This window comes from Opisthocomus hoazin, chromosome 8 (assembly GCF_030867145.1).
Source record: "Opisthocomus hoazin isolate bOpiHoa1 chromosome 8, bOpiHoa1.hap1, whole genome shotgun sequence".
Classification (NCBI taxonomy): Eukaryota; Metazoa; Chordata; class Aves; order Opisthocomiformes; family Opisthocomidae; genus Opisthocomus; species Opisthocomus hoazin.
In genome coordinates, this window is record NC_134421.1 from 17,159,446 (window position 1) to 17,178,440 (window position 18,995).

Below are 18,995 nucleotides of genomic sequence, written 5' to 3' on the forward strand. Positions count from 1 at the left end.
CAGCGCGCGGCGCGGCGGCGGGCGAAGGCCCTGGGGTGGGCGGGGCGGGCCGGGGTGGGGGGCGTGGCCGGCGCCGTGGGACATGTGGCGCCTCCCGGCCCGGCGGGGCTGGCGCGGTCGCTCAGGTCAGAGGCTCCCCTCTCCCCCCGCAACTTCACCTCAGCGGTGCGGCCTGGTTCGGCCCTGTCCCGCTGGGCCCTGTCCGGCCCCGCGGTTGCAGCCGGGGCACGCTAAGCGTTGTCGCCGCTTGGAACCCTTCGTTCTCCCCCGCCGGTGCTGGGAAGGGGGCGGGCGGGCTGCGAGGACGGCCCTGGCGTCCCCTTCGCTGAGGGGGCGAGGGGCGCGGGAAGGCGGCGGAGGGAGGCGCAGGGTCGTACCCGAGGGAAGGACGGCTCGTTGGTTGGAAAACAAGGCAGCGGCGTGGGAAGCTCCTTGCTGTCCCTGCCGAATGGCGCTGTGTTTGCTGCCTGCCCTGTCCGTACGCAGCGCGGGTGGAGAGAAACGGTGAAAACGCGCTCTTCCCTCAAGCTGCCCGAAAAGCTGTGGTCACGTTTCGCTGCCGGGGTCTCCAGACCGTTACTCCAGTCAGTCATCCCGCAGTGAACGCTTTACGTTGTGGCTGTCAGCTGTCATGTGTAGGTGATCGTCGGTTCGTGGCCGGTGGTGCTGGCTCCCGCTGACAGCCCGCGGTCTGTGGGTTCGGCTGCAGGCCACTGCGCCCCGGCTCCCTGGAAGGCTGGCCGCTGCTCCGCTGGCATAGAGCTGACTGCCCCTCGTTCAAAGAACCCAGTGCCGTGCTATGGCAGCACGAGTTGGTCTTGTAGTAGGCACGTGGTGAGCGACATAAAAGAGAACCAGGTTCCAAAATGGTAGATGCTCATGGCAGGGAGGTTGGAACTAGACGATCTTTAAGGTCCCTTCCAACCATTACCATTCGACGATTCTATGTTGGGAAACTGGTTGCCATCTCCTTCCATGCCTCTGGTAATTTGCATCGAGGCAAACAAGCAGTTCTTCAGCTGCAGAAGGCTGTGACTGAGGATTCCAAGGCTGGTAAAGCCTGTGACAATGCTATTTAATTTTAGCTTTCATTTTACTGCGCGCACCCCCAGCTCCCAAATGCATGCTTGTGATTCTCTTTAAAACTTGTCTGCTATGGCTGTGTGTGGATTTGGAGGTGGGATACATAACTCTATGCTTCCTAGGAACTGTTTGCAATTTGGCTAATGCTACTGTCAAGTTACGTTATATAAACAGGGACTCTTGTGTATCTTTCATACAGGAAGTAAATGCATTTCTGTATAAGCCTCTGTTATTTGATGTTTCTTTGTGAAATTATTAGTAAAAAAAGAACTGGAAAGGCCTTGAAAACTGTGTAACTGTTCCATATGAGTGGTATTTTTGAAGACGGACTCAGGAAGAGGTGATATGCAGGTGCTGTGCTTCACGCCCTTCCGTGATCAAGGGAACAAAGCGTAGAAATTGGGCATGTGGAAACCGACACCGCTTTCTGGGTTTTCTTGCTGGATTGTCAGGTTTAGCATAGGTTAGTTTCTTTCAACCTGTTTTATGAATATTTAATCGTTAGTTGTGTTGTTTGCACAGTTTCATAAACTATTATGGTACACAACAAGTTGAGAAGTTAAGGAGGGATATTTATGTCATATAAGGTGGATGAATGCTACTAAGAGTCAGATGATTGGAGTATAATTCTGCAGTTTTCTAACTGTAAGTGTCTTTTACCTTGACATGGTGCCTTTCTTTTCCTCTAGTTTCCAAGTCATGTGCTCTCCAAAGATTTTCCATCCAGCCTGCCCAGCAGAAGAAGATTCCAAACCGTTATTTGGGCCAGCCCAGCCCCTTCACACACCCACACCTTCTCAAACCAGGTGAGGTTCAGGCCCTGTATGAGCCAATCATTGGTATTCTTTATTGCCTCTATTTTTCTGAGATGTCTAGGACAGAGTATTGATTTGCTGCATCATACAGGTGTCCATTTTGGCTGTTTATTATTAACTTAATTAGGCAGTAATTATATTTAGTAGTTAATTTCCTCGTCTGAGATGATGATACTGATGCCAAAAGTAGGCTTCACACGTTAGCTTTTTACCTTTTTCTCATGGAGTGCTTGGTGTCAATGACTTCGATACTGCAGACCTTTCATGGCAGTGGCATCTTGGAAGCTCATTGTCCTGCAAATACAATACAATTTGTATTAAAAAGGAGTCATTTGTGCAAGCTGAACTGCCAGAGTGCTGCATATTTGATATCCTGTGAGTCACAAAATAAAGGTGTCATTCAGAAAAGGAGACTGGGGAGAGACTTACTGAGAGTTGGACACCACTTGTCTAAAGAACATGCCCTCTTCAGAAGAGTGTTCAACCTGTGAGGAAAAAAAAGAAAAAGAGACTTGTGGCTATAAAGTTAGAAGGTAGTGATGAAACAGAAGTTGAGGTTGTGCATTTTTATGAGATTAGTGAGCATGTAGGTATGAGATGCCAGTGATAAAAACTAAAAAATATTGGAAGTGAAATATATTCAGGAATATGCCCAGGAAAGCGTTCTGATTCTCTGTTCTTTTTCCATAGATAGATATACAGGGAGTAGAGATGACATATAACCATGCACTTACATGTGTAACTGTAGAATAATTCAGGTCAGAAGGGACCTCAGGAAATTAGCAGGACAACCCTCTGCTCAGATCTGGGCTAACTTAAATATTAGATCAGATTGATCAGGGCACTGATTAACAGTTCAGAGTAAATGAGGCTGACACTGTAAAAGTGCTCACAGCTGAAACACTGGAGATGAATTCTACCTGCCTCTAGTAATTTTCCATTTGATAAAGGAGTGGTGTTTTCCTTAAAATAATACAACATTGTTTCGTTGCAATTACTGTTTTAAAAAGCAGATGCCTTTAAAACAAAGAGAATTTCCATGCCTCACAGTTGGAAGATAAAAGGGATTCCCATATTCCCCCTTAATGCAGCTTCTAAACTTCACTGGACTGTCTGTGGCAGGTAGAAAGCTGGCTGGAATGCAGCAGAGCATAGGAAATTTACAGTATAATATTGCAGAAATGTGGGGTCAGGTTGCATTAAATCAGTTTCTGTGTTCTCTGTCATTTGTAGATCTACAGAGTAAAACAAATCTGGTGGCTTTGTTTTGTTTGGGTTTTTTTAGTTTTTGTGTTTTTTGGTTGTTGTTTTTTTAAAGACTTACACCAAATAGGTGTTGGGGATGTATGTTGTTGCAAAAATTTGAAGTTTAATACAAGTACAACATACATGATTTCCTTAAACTCTCTTTTGTCAAGGACTTTGTCAAGTTCTGATAGAGTTTCTACTTTCTACCCCACCCATGCACGAATCCACTTACAGTACAAGTCAAATTTCAGTTTTTATTCTACAATTATCACCGCATCATATATAAAAGAGGAAGAAAAGATTATGAGAGTAGAAAGTTAACAGTATGAAAACGCAACCTGTGTTAAAATAGGGTATCAGCCAAAGTACTGATTAAGGCTTATGTGTTAATTTAAATCATAGCTGAAGAGTCTCACATTTTAAGAAATACATACTTAAGCTGTTGTTGGTCATTCTTTCAACTTCAGTCTGGTCTTGGTGAGTACCTTGATCGCTGTGCTTTGTATCCTTGTGACTGGAGCAGTTTAAAACGTACTTTCATCTAAGAGATCATTTGTTTAGTTAGAGTCATTAGGAATATAGTATTTAACTTTGGAAAAATCCAAATTAGTAATTATTGAGAAAAGCTACATCTGCCCTGGAGAAGATTTCTCCTCTTAAGTGGAGTCTGCTGCCAGCCTGCAGTTTGTGGTTTCTTTCTGCCTGGAATCTTGTGACTGGTTAGACTCTGCAACCTCTGTGTTTCTGCCTGATCTCCCAGTATCTGTAACACTCAGTCCGCCCCTTGCGGTTTAGAACTAGTTATTTCATGAATTGACTTAGTGTGTGTTTGGATAGACATTCTAACTTTATCTGAGGAATTAATGCTCAGCCTCAGAAGGTAATCTTCTGTTCAATGTCCAGGTGCTATAAAACTCATCAGTTTTCAGCAAAGTCCAGTTTGCCTTGCCCCTTCCCCTTTTTTTACATGTCTTTCTGAAAACATCCGTCCATTTGGGATATTTGTCTAAATCTATTGGGTTTTGTGGTTTCTTCCTTTGCATGGAAATACATAACAGAAAACCCGGTTTGTTGAAATAGATTTCTGTCTTTGCATGGTGGAGGAGCAGACTGAGGATGTGCTGTAGGGATGGAAGCTGAAGAGATGCATGAGAGCAATGGAAAGGCCAATGAGGGACCACAACGAAGCCACACATTTGAAAGGCGTTAGGGACTAGGCAGGAATCAGGCATGCAACTAGTAGAATATCACGAGTGCCTTGAATTTCTCGGTCTGATTTGTTTTTTGTTCATAGGAGAGGTAACCCCAGGATTGTCACAGGTGGAATATGCTCTTCGCCGACACAAACTGATGGCACTGATCCAGAAAGAAGCCTGTGGCTGGGATGGATTGGACCACACAGTGATTCTGCTGTCCAACCCCAAGTACTACATGAGCAATGACATCCCCTACGTTTTCCATCAGGACACTAACTTCCTGTACCTCTGTGGGTTCCAGGAGCCTGACAGCATCCTGGTGCTGCAGAGCATCCCTGGCAAAGCGCTGCCCTCCCACAAGGCCATACTTTTTGTGCCCCAGAGAGATCCAAGCCGAGAGCTGTGGGACGGACCCAGATCCGGCACGGATGGGGCAATTGCTCTCACAGGAGTAGATGAAGCTTACACCATCGAGGAGTTCAGGCACTTGGCAGCCAAGTTGAAAGGTAACCAAAAATGGAGGGGGAATGAGATGAGACATAGTTTGCAGGGTCTGAGTGGTGTAGGTTTGGAAGGGGCTCTGCGACACCGATGCAAGTCTATCATGAACTTGGGGAGGTGCAGGGGGTATGACAGTGTGATAAAGGCAGTTGGAAATTCTTGTTAGCTTCTTGAGGGTCACCAATGGAAACAATAGTTTTGAAATAAGCTTTTTTCCTCTTCTCTTTCTTGCGTGCCAATGTGAATGCCAGTGTGCACATCTGTGAAATGTAAGGGACAGGATAAGCAAGAGAGCATCACAAACCGTGTTAGTAACATCTTTTTGCTAGCAGACCCAGAACCAGATGAAGCATAGGAAACTTGAATGTATTTTATTCATTATAGACTTGGAAAATTATCCATACAGTGAGGTTGTTAGTCCACTCACCTTTTTTTAGCTACATGTTAACTTTTGAAATACAAACATTGCTGTCCTTCAGATGTGTTCTTTTGCATCTAACATCACGATGTAGCCTGAATACTTATAATCCAGGGTGAACTTAAATGCATCATAAAATGAAGCTGAAGACTTATGGCAGTATAAAAAAGGCAAGTGCTTGGGGTGTTACAGAAGTAAACACAGTGAATGCTGAAGTCTTAAACACCATCTCAGATTCTAGGTATTTTGTTTCAAAAAAGGATACATTGAAAATAGAAAGTCACAGAAAGGGCAACAAGGGTGGTCAAAAGTATGGACTGTGTACGAGATACATGCTGGACAAACCTGCTCCATTTGAAAAAGAGAAAACGGAAGGTAGGGCATGAGAGATGTGTATTGTTATGGCAAGTGCACAGAGGATGAGTAGGAATGATTAGTTGCTATTTTTCATAATTTACAAACAAATGAAATGCTGAATAAAATGATCAGATGGCAGGTTTTGACACCTTGTAAGTTTAAATTGTAGATCATTGATGGAAAGTTTGGAATGTCAAAAGTATAAATAGATTCAAAAGTTACCATGGGGGAAAGATCCATGAGAGGCAGTTAATCACCGTTATGAAGATGCAGCCTTGAAATGAAGAAACCAGACGTGGGGAGGATGTGCTAGGGGAAATACTCTTTCATGAATGCCCAGATTCCTAGAGAGCTTTTGAAAGCACCTGCTAATGGCTACTGTAACCAAAGAAGGAGGTCCTAGGTAAACCTTAGCTGGGAGTCAGCATGGCTTTTCTACTTATGCCTGTTTAAAACGTTCCTGTGGGGAGAATGTGGGTGCTAACTGATGTTCTAAATAAATTTCCACATATGTTTGTCCTCAGTAAGTTCATCTTCTCTGAATGGCTGAAATAAGCAGTTGTTCCCCAGAGATAATCTGAAGTGTCATTGATAACGACCCTGATTCCGTGTGATGGGTAAAAGGTAAATTGCCTTCCAGCATCAGAGGGGACAGGCTACGTGATTGACATCTCTTGTGATTGAGACCATGCACCACTGCTGTGCAATAACGGCTCGTTAGCTTACACAAGTGCATCTTTGATACACAAATGCTGAATGTATCTGTGATACATTCAGTGGTGATCGTAAAACCCAATATTTGCATGGAAGTGGGGATATGTCAAATCTGCATGCTATGTATTGGTAATCCTACAGATTTTTAAGATACTGCTAGTATCCTGTGACGTTTTAAAGTGTCTATGTGGTCTGTAAATGCAGATTCAGAGGAAATTAATTTCTCAAATTCAGCAACAGGTCTACTTTAGGAGGAGCGAGTTTGTTCAGTAGGTTTGTCTTCATCCATGTCAGCTTTTATTTTGTATTCCAGGTGAGTCAAACATTGTTTGGTACGACTTGACGAAACCAGTGCATGCAGAGCTGCACTCTGACTACATGCAGCCGCTGGCTGAGATAAAAGCTCGAAACAAAAACCACATCCAGGGCATCCGACATCTAGTGCAAAACCTTCGGCTGGTCAAATCTCCTGCAGAGATCGAAAGGATGAAGATAGCTGGACGGGTGACAGCGGAGGTATGGGATTGTGTGCTCTCCAAGTGAACCAGTGCATTCCTTGAAAGAAGAAAAGGGAGGAGGTTGTTAATGGAGTGAGGTGGGCTGGAGGGATAGCTTTGGTCTAATCTGTTACTGAATTGCTGTGTCTCAACCCTTGGCTGGGCTCAGCTCCCTCTGCAAGACAGGGAGAAACAGGAAGACTGCTTGGACTACCAGCTTCTCCTAATTAGTGTAACTCCAACAAAGAAAGGCCAGCAGCAGTTGGATTTGTTTAAAAGAAATATCTATTCAGGAACAGAGGCAGCCTCTTTACTCTCTTCCCAGCTTCCCCTCTTCTTCCCCACACCGTTTTCTTTCCCAGTTATCCTGTTGTTTTTGAGGAAACTGGATTTCTGCGAACACGTTGCCTGTGCATGTCTCTGAATTCCCCCTTATCCCTCAAATACCTTTTGAACTCATTGCCCAATTTTAAACAAATCTGACAGATAACATCAAATGCAATTATGTTTTTGTAACTATTATTAAAATAGATAGCCAAGTAGAAAAGAGAGGCACAGCTTGTCCTTCTCTGAAGGAAAAGCTGCATAGGGCACTCCTGTTATACACGGGGAGTTCCATAGGTGAAACAACTTGTAAAGCGCCAACCCGTGGGATCAGCTTCAGTCATCTAATCTTTTCTCGAAAACCAGAGTCAATCAGACCCTAAATACAATTGCATGGGAAACAGAGTTTAATCAGTTCAAGTCTTGAGCAGGTGAAAAAAAGAACTCCCGAGTTCAGGCTCCTTTGCTAACCAAAGGCCCTTCTTTTTCATAGGCTTTCATAGAGACAATGTTTGCCAGCAGATCCCCAGTGGATGAAGCCTTTCTGTACGCAAAGGTGAGTGCTTCGTGGGTGGATGTCAGATAGAAGGGCTAGATGTTGGTTATCCTTCCAGGAAACTAGAAATGCCAAATCTCTCTATAATGTGCCTCCCACTTTAGCGCATTTCTCCTTCACCCAATGCTTCTGGTTCCTAGGGTGTGCAGAAAAGTCACTGTGGGGAATTCTTCAGCTCTAATTCCCATACCTTTATTATTGAAGGAACATAGTGGTTGTCTAAGTTTACCTGCTATTGATGTCTTTTTCTACTGTATTTAAATACAAAACCTGCTAAATAATCAGAGATATAGTTATTATCTTATTCTATAATACAGTCCTATTGTACAGAATTTAAGTAGTTATAACACCTATTTGTAAAGCCTGCTTCTCTTGACTCTAGCCTGTATCAGATTACCACAGCTATCTTGAAGCAGTGTAGACACCTCTCAGTTGCAAAATAAGGACTAATTGGCCTGCACATTTGGTAAGGAATTTTGTAAGGAATTGCAGCAAGACGCCTGTTTGAGAAACATCAGCAGGATTTGACCCTCTGTTATGACATAGATGGTCCTGTGCTGACCTAGCACTGAGCAGCAGTACTGACTTATAAAGAAAATTATTTTAATTAAAGTGTATTTTACAGATCATCTTTTCATTCCAGTTCAGGATTGTAAAACCTACTTTACTACATGTAGGCATCCTGGAGTGTTCTGTCCCATGCGTTTTTGGTAGTTACAAGTTATTAATGTATTAAGGATATAGAGGGTCTTTATAGGTGGAAATTTATTAATTTCCATGCTTTCATCAGCTTAATCACTCAAGAAGGGTAAAGATCTTGAGGCTTACATTGCCTTTTTTATTTTTTTTCCCACCTCTCAGACATCAAGGTACTGCGTGCTTTCAAACCTTCTTAGTTCAACAGAGTCACAAAAATAGATACTGCTGTAAATATGCTGGTACATTGTAATTTTAAAAGACAACAGCAAAACACGACTGTTGTCATGCTGGCCGTTAGGATCTTTGAAGGTCTGCAAAGTTGTATGGCAACTAAGAGCATTACTTTCTATAAGAACAAATCCTCACCTGGATTTATGGCAACATAATGAATTTTTGATATGGCGTTGAACAGCTAGCACCAGAAAGAGCTTCCATGAGAACAGAAGCAGACTTACTCTCTTGGAAAGTGGATGGTTCTGTATTTTTTTTTTCCTTTGGTGTTCTTAGAAAACCTTCAAGGCTGCTTTCGTTTAGTGAACTCACTTTACACTTTCACTTTGTGTTGTATAAATTAAGAAAACGGCTGTAGGACATGAATTGTAATAGCCCCAAGGAAGTTAATCACCTGAATCAGCACTAACAGTCTCCTCTCTGAATTGGTATTCCAGTTTGAATTCGAGTGCCGGGCGCGTGGTGCTGACATCTTGGCGTACCCCCCTGTTGTTGCTGGTGGCAACAGATCAAACACTTTGCACTATGTGAAGAACAATCAGCTTATCAAGGTAAACTGTATGCTGTCCAGTAACTTAAAGTGCAGTGCTGTGACACACTGTCCCCATATGTGTCCACTAGCTGCTCTTTGTTTTGACTGAACAGATCCAAACATTTAAATATACATTTACAAGTGAGCAGGGGAAAGGAATCCTGCCCTGGTTAGTTTTACTATCAGTGACAGATCAACTTCGCTCCGTCTAGTCTCTTTCTTTCCTCTTTGCACTTGCTTCGGTATTTTCTGAACAGTGGAAGGACTTGCAAACAAATTTGCAAATAATTTGGCGAGCGTGTCTGCTCCCACACCGCATGCAGCAGTGTGCAGTGCTGGGTGGGCTGCTAACCTCACAGGAGAGGGACTACTGCAGCAGGCAGAGTGAAAGCACTGTGGAGGTCTTCTGCTGTCACTTGCATTGCAACAAAAGGTGCAATAGCGCATTCCTGCTTTGGCAAAGCTGAAAAGCATTTTGGAGTCCATGTAGGCCAGCTTAGTAGGGAAGGGGAACAAGAAGGGGAAGAATCGGTGTTAAACATTGAGAGGTGGATTAGATGGCTGTAGGTAAATTAACATGTCTTCTCTTATTTTGAAGGTTCACATTATTGAATTGAACCCTCTTGCAGCTTTCCTGACAATAGACCTTTAGATTCAGATAAGTATGTTCAGGAACAGTATTCCCCCACTGTTCTGCTCACGATTCACTTTTCAGAGGAGCATATTTTTCCTCTGTCTTACTGCAGGATGAAACTTTCCCACTAGCATTGTCTTTTCTTGAAGCTGGCATGCTAGCAGACCTTGAAATAATCTGCAGAGACAGACATACAAAAGATATGACAGGCTGCTTTTGGCAGAAAGAAGCCTCCTTTGTTGTACTGTCATCCAAGGTCAGGCATGCTCATGTAACTCCGGTTGCTTCTGTTAAAGTTGTTCGGTTAAATGACTGTCACTTGTTTTTTTCAAAACTGTTAAGTAGGAGGTTAAACCCTAAACTTGACTCTTTCTTTTCCTTTGTGTGCTACTTCCTACAGTTCTTGTTGCCAAATAGGCTAACAAAAGTGTCTAATTTGGAAGGTATCTGAAGGCTGCTTATGGCCTCCTGTGCACTTCATCCAGTTCACCACTTGGTGGAGTCAGCTTTAAGGGAAGAGGGCAAGATGCATGACATAAGGCACTTACTGGACGATCAAACCACAGGCTGAATTCCCTTAACCAATAAATTGTTACTTAGCTTGTTTAATTGCCTGGAAGATGGCATGTGCTATAATTTCATATTTTACTTAAAGAATTGAACCAGCTATTCTGGAAAAGTTAAAAATGCCAGTTAAATAGATAGTTAATCTATTCAGTGGGCTAGTGAGATCTGCTTACTGCTAGTTTATCTACTGTGCAAGTGTTTGTGGCACTTCACTGTACACAATGATAGTAGCTAGCACTGGAAGCAGTGCTAGCAGTGAAACTCTGCTTCTTATTTTTTCCCTTAATATGCTAGAATTATTCCTTGTCGTTCCACATCATGGCTCTGGCACAGTCGCAGATCTGTGGATTTAAATCTCTATAAAAGGGATTGGATTATGTAAATTCATGGAGAATTTAATCCAAACTTTTTACATATTTCACTGCTCTATTTGTTGTTAGCCCCTTTAAGGAGCGAAGGCAAGGCAGGGGTTTTGTTCCCAGCCCTTTGTCTTTTTTGCGTGGCTTTTTGGAAGCTGTGCAGTCAGTGATATGGCTGACGTGGAACAGTTCTGCTGAAGTGATTTGGAGGTTCACATTTCCAGAAGTTTTTTCTTCATCATCAGATAGATTCAGAAGTATGTCTTGGAGCAGTCGAAAGTCCCAGAAGAGAACGGGGAGGATGGTGCAAGCTATTTAATAGTGCATTTGCAGTAGTGATACACTGTCAGAGAAATTATTTTGCTGGGTGGTCCTATCTTGTGACAAGGCTAATTGTTAGCTCTTGTGGGTAGCTCAGAAATCTATGGTTTTTTTTGCAAAACCCTTCTGTCTCAGTCACTAGCAGAGAACTACTAGCTAGAGGAGTCACTGTTGTAATTTGCTGGAGTAGGCAATGCAGATGTGAATGGGACTGCTGTCTTGAAGCACAGAATAGTTCAAGGAAAATGTCTTTTTTTTACTCCAAAGTGTTTGAAAATCAGCATGTTAGAGGATCAGGCTGTAGATCAGCATAAGTCGGAGACTACCTTGCAGAGAAACAATTCAACTGGAATAACCTATTTATAAACAGTAGCACCTGGGGTGTTGTTGTACAAAAGGAATTCACATCTCTGCAACTGCTTTGCAAAAATAAATGCATAATCTCCTTTCCTGCTCTCAGACAGAGAAATCAATTCAGTTAATAGCCAGACTGACCCACAGGGCGTTTTTTCCTGTTATTCTCCAGGATGGTGAACTGGTCTTGCTAGATGGTGGATGTGAGTCTTCCTGCTACGTAAGTGACATCACACGTACCTGGCCCGTCAATGGAAGGTATGCTGCAATAAGGCTGTTTTGAAGAACTTTGAGAAGCTCTTAAATAATTGATGGATTGAGTGTGTGTGTGTTTAATCTCTGTGTGAGTAGTTTTAATGTCTCCCATTCTGTGGTTCTTCAGAGTAATCAAATTATATTAAGTAATCTTCCAGTATGAGAAGTAGTATTCCCCACTGCCTCATTAATTACTGCATGCATATGTGTGATCACTGCTATTTTCAGCTGTTACAGCATGCTTAAAGTGCAGAGAGGGCTTTTGTGCGTTCAGCTGTGGCGGACTCTGGTTGTGTGTAAGAAAACAGGAGTTTAGTTGACCTGCACATGGCTCTGTCAGTTTTGAATTTACTGGTGTGATGTCCCTGTGGTTGTGTGTTTGATTCCTATATGTTTTGGCTGAAGTGCATTCTTTTTCCTGCAGTAGCTTTGCCTTGCTTTGCTTTGGGGTTAGGTTGTCAGCTGAGAAACCCTGCCTCTACCCAATGTATTGAAGGGCATGTAGCAGTGATGCCTTGTCTGGCATTTCACACAAGGAGCAGTTGCTTTCCTTTCTGACTTGCCCAGCCCCGATATTGAACTGAATCTGTCCCCAGAATAGGTTCTGGGTAGAGGTTTAATTGTGAGAAATGTCCTTTGTTCCTTTTCTTAATGATTTTCAGGTTCACCAAACCCCAAGCAGAACTATACCAGGCTGTCCTGGATATCCAGAAGTCCTGCCTGAGCCTCTGCTCCCCAGGTGTGAGTCTAGAAAATATCTACAGCCTCATGCTGAGCCTTATTGGACAGAAACTGAAAGAGTTGGGGATCCTAAAGAGCAGCATCACTGAGAGCCACTTCTTCAAGGTACTTGAGGTTTTTTTAGTCCGGCTTCCCCTGACTAGGCCTGACTGTTTTCTCCTGGGGTTGTGTTAGTGGCTTTACTTTGGCTCAGGAATGTGCTTTTGAAATGTATCTTTTAACTGTTGCCACACACAGTGCTTTAATTCATGTTGTGGGCTGGTCTCAGCACAGGACTGGGTTTCTCTCAGACAAGGCTAAACTTGAAGACATGTTTCAACCATTCAGCACACAATTCGGTCTGAAGTTAAGCCCCAGTCTTACACGTATGCAGTGTGAACATTTGTTCCTCAGCACTTGCTGTTTCACTCTGCAGATCCATTCCCATTGGTCTGTACTGCTGGTTAGTCTACACGCAGCTTTAGAGCACAAAGAGTCTGAAGGGACCTGTAGAGACATTGTCACTAACACAAAATTAGGGCTCCAGGGCTGGCTGCAGGCAGTTAGTCGTAGTTTTGTGATCTGTTTAACATGGCATAAACCTGCAGTGCCACCAAAAGGAGCAGCCCGTTCTTCCCAGTCATTCCACCTGCTCCCTCTTCTGCAACCATTTTGCGTCGATGCTGGGATTCACAGAGCTACCTGGTGAACAAGGCTGGGAAACTGGTCTGCCTTAGAGCTGAACCTGCAGATAAAATAGGATTGGTTTGCAGCTAGAGAAGTTTATCCAGTCCCACTCACTGCAGACCTGCATGATTGCTGTTGCCAGTGGAAGAAAGGTGGCAGAACCAGGTGATGGCACTACCTCTTTGGCAGCAGGACAGATTTCTGCTGGATTTAATTGTCCTACAGTGTCAGTGCAGTAACAGCCCATGTTCCTGCCAGTGAACGGAGGCTGTCACGCGGGTTTCTCTCGGCAGGCGGCAGCACAGCCAGATGAGACCAGTGTCTGCAGCTCAGCCCCAGTCGATGTGAGGATCGTGGGGCAGAGGAGGAATTAGCTCCTTGATTCCTGCTGTCAAGGAGCTCCTCCCTAGAGGGAGGGGGATTAGGATGATGCGGGGGGAGGCGGTGTCAGTGCCCTGTAGAGGTGGATTAAAATCCTGCTGTAGCTGCTGAGTGAAATCGGCACAGCATCTACTCTGTCGTGCATGGGAGAGCTCTTTGCCACATCACATAGCAGCTGTATGAGCTGCTGCCGGTTGTCAGGGTCTGCTGATGGGAGCAACACAGGGCATGGATACTTAAGGGATGGAAAGGGTTGGGGCAGCAAAGCTCAGTGAGCTGAAAACTGTCTTGACTGTCTTGCCTGACATGCTGAGGTAGTGGTGAGCTTGGGCTGTTCTTTTCAAGAGAGGGGGAAAGGCAGTCCATAATATGCTTGTAATAGGCACATGGTACTGGTGGGTTTTGAGGGCCATCCAGTTCTGGTAAATGGAAGACAGCTTCTGGTGAACCCTAGTCATGGCAGTAAGATTGCTAGTTAAGCACATAACTATGCTACCTCTTCTCCCGATCTTTTGTATTGGAACAAGATGTTGGGCTGTGTTTAGCTGCCTCTGTGACACTTGTTTTGTCTTCTGCTAGGCTGTTCGAAAGTACTGCCCACATCACGTGGGCCATTACTTGGGCATGGATGTTCATGATACCCCAGATATATCCCGATCACTCCCGCTCCAGCCAGGCATGGTGATAACCATTGAACCAGGTAAAAAGATACGCAGTCAGTGGTGGACAAAAACATGCAACACTGAGGATAACAGGATTCCTTTCAGTAGCGGGTTTGTCCCTCAGACCAAGGCATTCAGGTCCTTTCTGGTGACATTGAAAAAGATTGCAGTATTGGAAAACCTTAAGTTATTCCCCTGTCAAAGTCATTGTGGTGTTAGAAAACGCTATTTCCCTCCCAAACACAGCCAAGGTAACAAAGTGTGGGAGTAAAATCTCAGAAAGTGTCTGTGCAGCAGGAAGCAGAGTAGTGTAGACCTCAGGCTGTTAGCGTCTGACCCACAGCAGCGCAGGTCAATCGCAGCGCAGAGAAGCAGGGTCAGTTCACTTGTGCTGTGTTCTGTTACTGTGACTAAAGTGCTCCCAGTCACTGGTAGTGTGAGTCTCAAGCATTGCAGTCTGCGATTGCAGGCGTTCACAACTTAGCTTTGCAAATTAGGCATTTCACGATGAATCTTGCTCTCTGCTTGTCACTGGATTTGGAACTGTCAGCTGGAAACTGATATTTAATGCTTGGCTCTTCTCTCTATTCAGAACATTGTTAAAATCATCAGTGTGAACATAGAATTGAGAGCAAGAAGTGCAGAAAGGCCGGATGTAATTGTGGGAGTTTTTAACATGCTAGTGTCTGTAGGCACTGAGGGACACTTTCCTTTCTTTGCCCACCAACCGCCATGAGTGAGGGGAAAGAGTAGCTTTCCTTATTAAAAATTTTCAGGATCAAACTCGGGTTATGTTGCTGAAAATCCAACCGTGCTCCTCATGGTGGTGCAGTAAGAGAAAGGTGTTGTTATGGAGGGTGTTGTGTGTTCTAATTCCCTTCCTTCTTTCAGGCATTTATATCCCTGAGGATGATGTGAGTGCCCCAGAGAGGTTTCGTGGCACTGGTGTGCGCATTGAGGATGATGTTGTGATAACAGAGAATGCGCCTCTCATCTTGTCTGCTGACTGTCCCAAGGAGATCTACCACATTGAGCAGATCTGTGGCCGCAGCTCATGATACCCCTTCTCTGTCTCTTGCATCCTGCTCGGGAGACGCAGCCCTCCAGGGGTGCAGATCCCTGTAGCTGGCTGTAGTCAAGTGACAGAGGGTGTGGACAGCTGATGGCTCTTTCCAGGACTGGGAAGTGGAATGCAAAAGGCTTGGGTACCGACGGGTGAAAAAGCAAAGCAAGCTTTTCTGTGTGCTTTTTCATTCTGATTTGATTAGTGCTGATGTTGAGCTGTTTGTAGGACATGGGGCTGAATTCATCCCTCTGCTGTGTGGATCCATCTGTTCTGGTGCCCTTGGAGGGATGAACTTTGTCAGTGCCACCAGCAGGCTTCTGCATGGTCCCTCTCCAGTCACATAGGTGCAACTGCTGAGGCAAGGGCCCCGATTTTTCCACTTTAGCAGTACTTTCACAACAGTCAGATTTTAGAAATGAAGCTTTGATAAATGCTGTTTAGGGGGAATGTGTGTCAAACAGCTTTGATTTTTATGGCACCCTGGAAGGGAGGGGGTTTGGTAGTCAGGAAGGTGGGTTTGGTTAAGAGGTAGTTTTACCTGAAGCCTTTGGAGAAAGCTTTTAGTATTTTAAGGAGGAGGGTGTGTTTGGGTCTTGTTCAGGTATATGCAAGGTAGGCCAAGGTAGTAGGGAAAAACATCTCATCTGGTCTTTCAGCTTATTGGAGTGTTTGATAATTTCAGAAAGGACAGGTAGGGCTCAGGAGGCTGGACATACTCAGTCTTGCTGTCTTCCACGTTCCCTGCTTTCTGTCCCAAATGTCCCTTCCAGTCTCCTGTTCAGAGCCTGCCTCTATCCTGGGAATTAGGGCCATGTTGGCTGTGCTGGACTCCAGTTTTTAAAGTAATTCTTTTCAGAACTCTGAGGGCATGATCGCAGCTGCCGTTTGGGTTTTGCCAAGTGCAGTCAGTAACTGATGCTCTGTGACAATATTTTTGAGGCAGCCGCAAATCTCATTAGGGGATAGGATGGGGAAGGAGTAAAGAGAAGAGTTGTCTTCCCTCAACATCTCCCTGCCACCCAGGCCATTGTCTGCAGTACACCTACTAGAGGCAAGCATGTTGTCTATGTCTTCACTGAAAATATTTTGACAATCAGCTATTTAACATGTCTGAGAAATGCCTCTTGTCAGTGCATCTCCTGTTATTTATGTTTGCTGTTGCATCGCATCATCTTACTTCCTTTCTGATGGTAGCTTTCAGTATTTTTCATCTGTTATTGTCAATTTTCTTGCTTGTTCTCTTTTCCTATATTGTCTATTTTTGACCCACTAACGTCACTGCTTCCTAATACGTTTTCCTTTCTACTCAGTGTCACTGCCTCTTCCCCAGTTTGCCCTAATTCCCCACAGTAGATGTAGTCATAGTTATGCGGGGGAGGTAGTCAGGGTTCCTGGGTTCAACCCCTGGCTCTGTTGCTGTGTAGCCTTTAGCGAAATCTGCTCTTTTTTTTTTTTTTTTTAATTTTTTCTTTTCTGTGTTTCATTTCACTTAGTGAAGGCCAAATGAACAGTGTCTTGCATCTCTCATTGCTTTTAATGGGAGCTGGGTGCATGCACTGGGGTTGGAATTTGGCACTTGAAAGGCCGCGAAGACATGCCATAATTTTATTTTTCAAATATGACAAAGAGTAAGTGCTTTTATGAAGTTTAGTTTCACATATTTAAGAGATTCTGCTAATCTTTGATGGAAGCCTTTGTTACATCCTCATGCGTTAGTGATACGTACAGTGTAAATTGTTAGAAAGAAGGCTTGTTAAGTGTGGGCACAGAACTGCTTAATACTTTTGATGTTGTTCTGATCGGTAATGCATTTGTTGTTCCAATTACACCTGTTAGAGCCATGTCATCTGGGACAAATCTTGGATTTTGGAACTATGTAAGCAGCTTAAAATAACATTAACCTGAGAACTACATGTGTGTGCTCATCTGCACATATGCCCGTGTACGTAACAGAGTTAATGATTGTACTTACTGTAAATAAGCCTTTGAAATACATATTAAAAAGTTATTTTTAAAACAAAACAATTTGTAGAAAGTAATTTCTTGGGCCATCGAGTTGCATGGCTGTTGTTAGATATGAGCACCTCCAGAAAGAGCATTATTTTTCAGGGAGATCTATAAATTATGTGTAACCTATCTTGGACTTGAAATAACATTGTCAAATGTAGGCACACACTAGTTCTTACTCCTCTCAGGAAAATCCTGCAACTTGCAAACGCCAATAGATCTTAGGAGTGTTGTGGATTAATGTTTCTGTCTGTAAAGAAGAGTTTGTGACTCTGCTGAGTAGTGGATCTGCTAGGGCTGCTGTGCATAAACTGCTGCTAATGTTTTGAACCAGTTTTCCATGTAAAGAAGAGTTCATTTTGCAGAATGTATTAAATTTGAGTCTTGCCAACCTGAAATTTTGAAGGCTTTTTCTCATTTGTTGCAGAGGTGGATAATCAGAGTATCACCTGGGACCTTCACACATGCTGCACTGTCCCTTGAAAATAACCAAATCCACAAACATTTTACATGACCTTGGTCAAGAAACTCTGAAGAATCCCTTCTCCGGCTGCACATAGCCGCGGTGTTACCTCCCTGGTAGCCTGTCCCATGCTGCCAGATGTCCCGTCAGTCTCTGCCGCAGAAGATTCCTAGCTCCAGCCACCTGGGTGCAGGAGCAGCCCTCAGCGGCAGCACAAGTTGCCAGCGGCTTGGTGAGGGCATTGGTGAGATAACTGGAAGCGAAAGAGAAATTGAGGTATATGCAGGTTCACTTGGGGAGAGATTTTATTGCAGCTATGGCACGGGTCTTAAGGGTATCAGAGTACAAGAGAAAATTTTCAAAGGAGAGCCAGCCACCCCTGTGGAGAAGCTGCTTTGCTTTCAGAAGAAGCCCAGGAGGCTTTTCTTGGCTTTCCTATTTCACCTTCTACCAGTGTCTGGCTTTGCCTTGCAGAGAACTAGTTAGTAGTAAAGTCCTGTTGTTAAAGTACAGTCTGAGCAGAGGTGCCAATTTGCAGATATGCTGCTGTCATCAAAGTGGAAAGAAATTTGGCATTTAACATAATTTGGCATTCTATCTCTGTTATCTGTGAAAAATACAATATGTCTTTTCCTAAAATTGCATTCATCATTTTGCAGAGGAACCTGCTGGTGCAGGAAGAAGCAAACTGAGGGAGCACGTACAAGAGAATGGCCATGGAGATTTTTGGGAATGTACAGTAGAGAAGATTCAGGAGAAGGGTGTGATTTGGAGCTGTGGGGATGGGTGCAGGTGGATGTGAGAGCAAGGAGAGAACAACAGGGTATAAAATGGCTGTTCAGTACGTTGTCAGAGCGGTGCAGTAGCTCCAGGAAACTGGTTGTGCTAACCAGGAGACCGTGATTGATTTATCCTGCTCAGGAGAGGGGAACAAAGGAGTCAGATTGTATTGATGAACTCGGTCTTAACAGTTACTTTAATTATTGCTTTTAAAAATCAATAGAATTATCATATAAGAAAGTTTTCTGCAGTTTCATGTTATTGATCGTGTGTCATGTCTTAAATAATGTGAAGAGGAAAAACTACGTTTTAGGCAAAATCTTCATTATGATCGAGGGAGCAAGGCTGAGGTTACATGCTCTTATGCTACCCAAATTGCTACTATGGAAATTTAGTAATAAATCCCAGGAGAATTACCATAAAGCAAAAAGAGTTAAGGTTAAACTTAGGGAAAATTCCATGTGAGATAAATTACAAAAATGCTTTAATTATTATGAGATGCTTAATACTTGGGTAATCGGCTAACGAAACTCTGCACTGCAATAAATTGTCATTTTTTTATTTCTTT

General features: G+C 43.7%; 1 protein-coding gene across 2 annotated transcripts; it reads left to right on the forward strand.

The window, feature by feature from the left end:
* Positions 1-54: 54 nt before the first annotated feature.
* XPNPEP3 (X-prolyl aminopeptidase 3) lies at positions 55-17,582 on the forward strand. 2 transcript variants are annotated; one of them, XM_075428811.1, is made up of 10 exons: positions 55-125; positions 1,773-1,889; positions 4,441-4,848; positions 6,646-6,848; positions 7,647-7,709; positions 9,077-9,190; positions 11,579-11,664; positions 12,324-12,507; positions 14,029-14,149; positions 15,003-17,582. In XM_075428811.1, the coding sequence occupies exons 1-10, from the start codon at positions 83-85 to the stop codon at positions 15,167-15,169; spliced, it is 1,506 nt and encodes a 501-aa protein (XP_075284926.1). In that variant the 5' UTR covers positions 55-82; the 3' UTR covers positions 15,170-17,582. The 2 variants fall into 2 exon arrangements, with proteins under 2 accessions (XP_075284926.1, XP_075284925.1); XM_075428810.1 differs by lacking the exon at positions 55-125 and adding an exon at positions 1,073-1,546.
* Positions 17,583-18,995: the final 1,413 nt, after the last annotated feature.

Bases quoted from the DNA above. Each gene is read 5' to 3' on its own strand.
- XPNPEP3 (XM_075428810.1), top strand. From the start codon at position 1,489: ATGTGGAAACCGACACCGCTTTCTGGGTTTTCTTGCTGGATTGTCAGG. The intron at 1,547-1,772 runs GTTAGTTTCTTT...CTTTTCCTCTAG, and splicing joins GATTGTCAGGTTTAGCATAG to TTTCCAAGTCATGTGCTCTC. The intron at 6,849-7,646 runs GTATGGGATTGT...TCTTTTTCATAG, and splicing joins CTGGACGGGTGACAGCGGAG to GCTTTCATAGAGACAATGTT.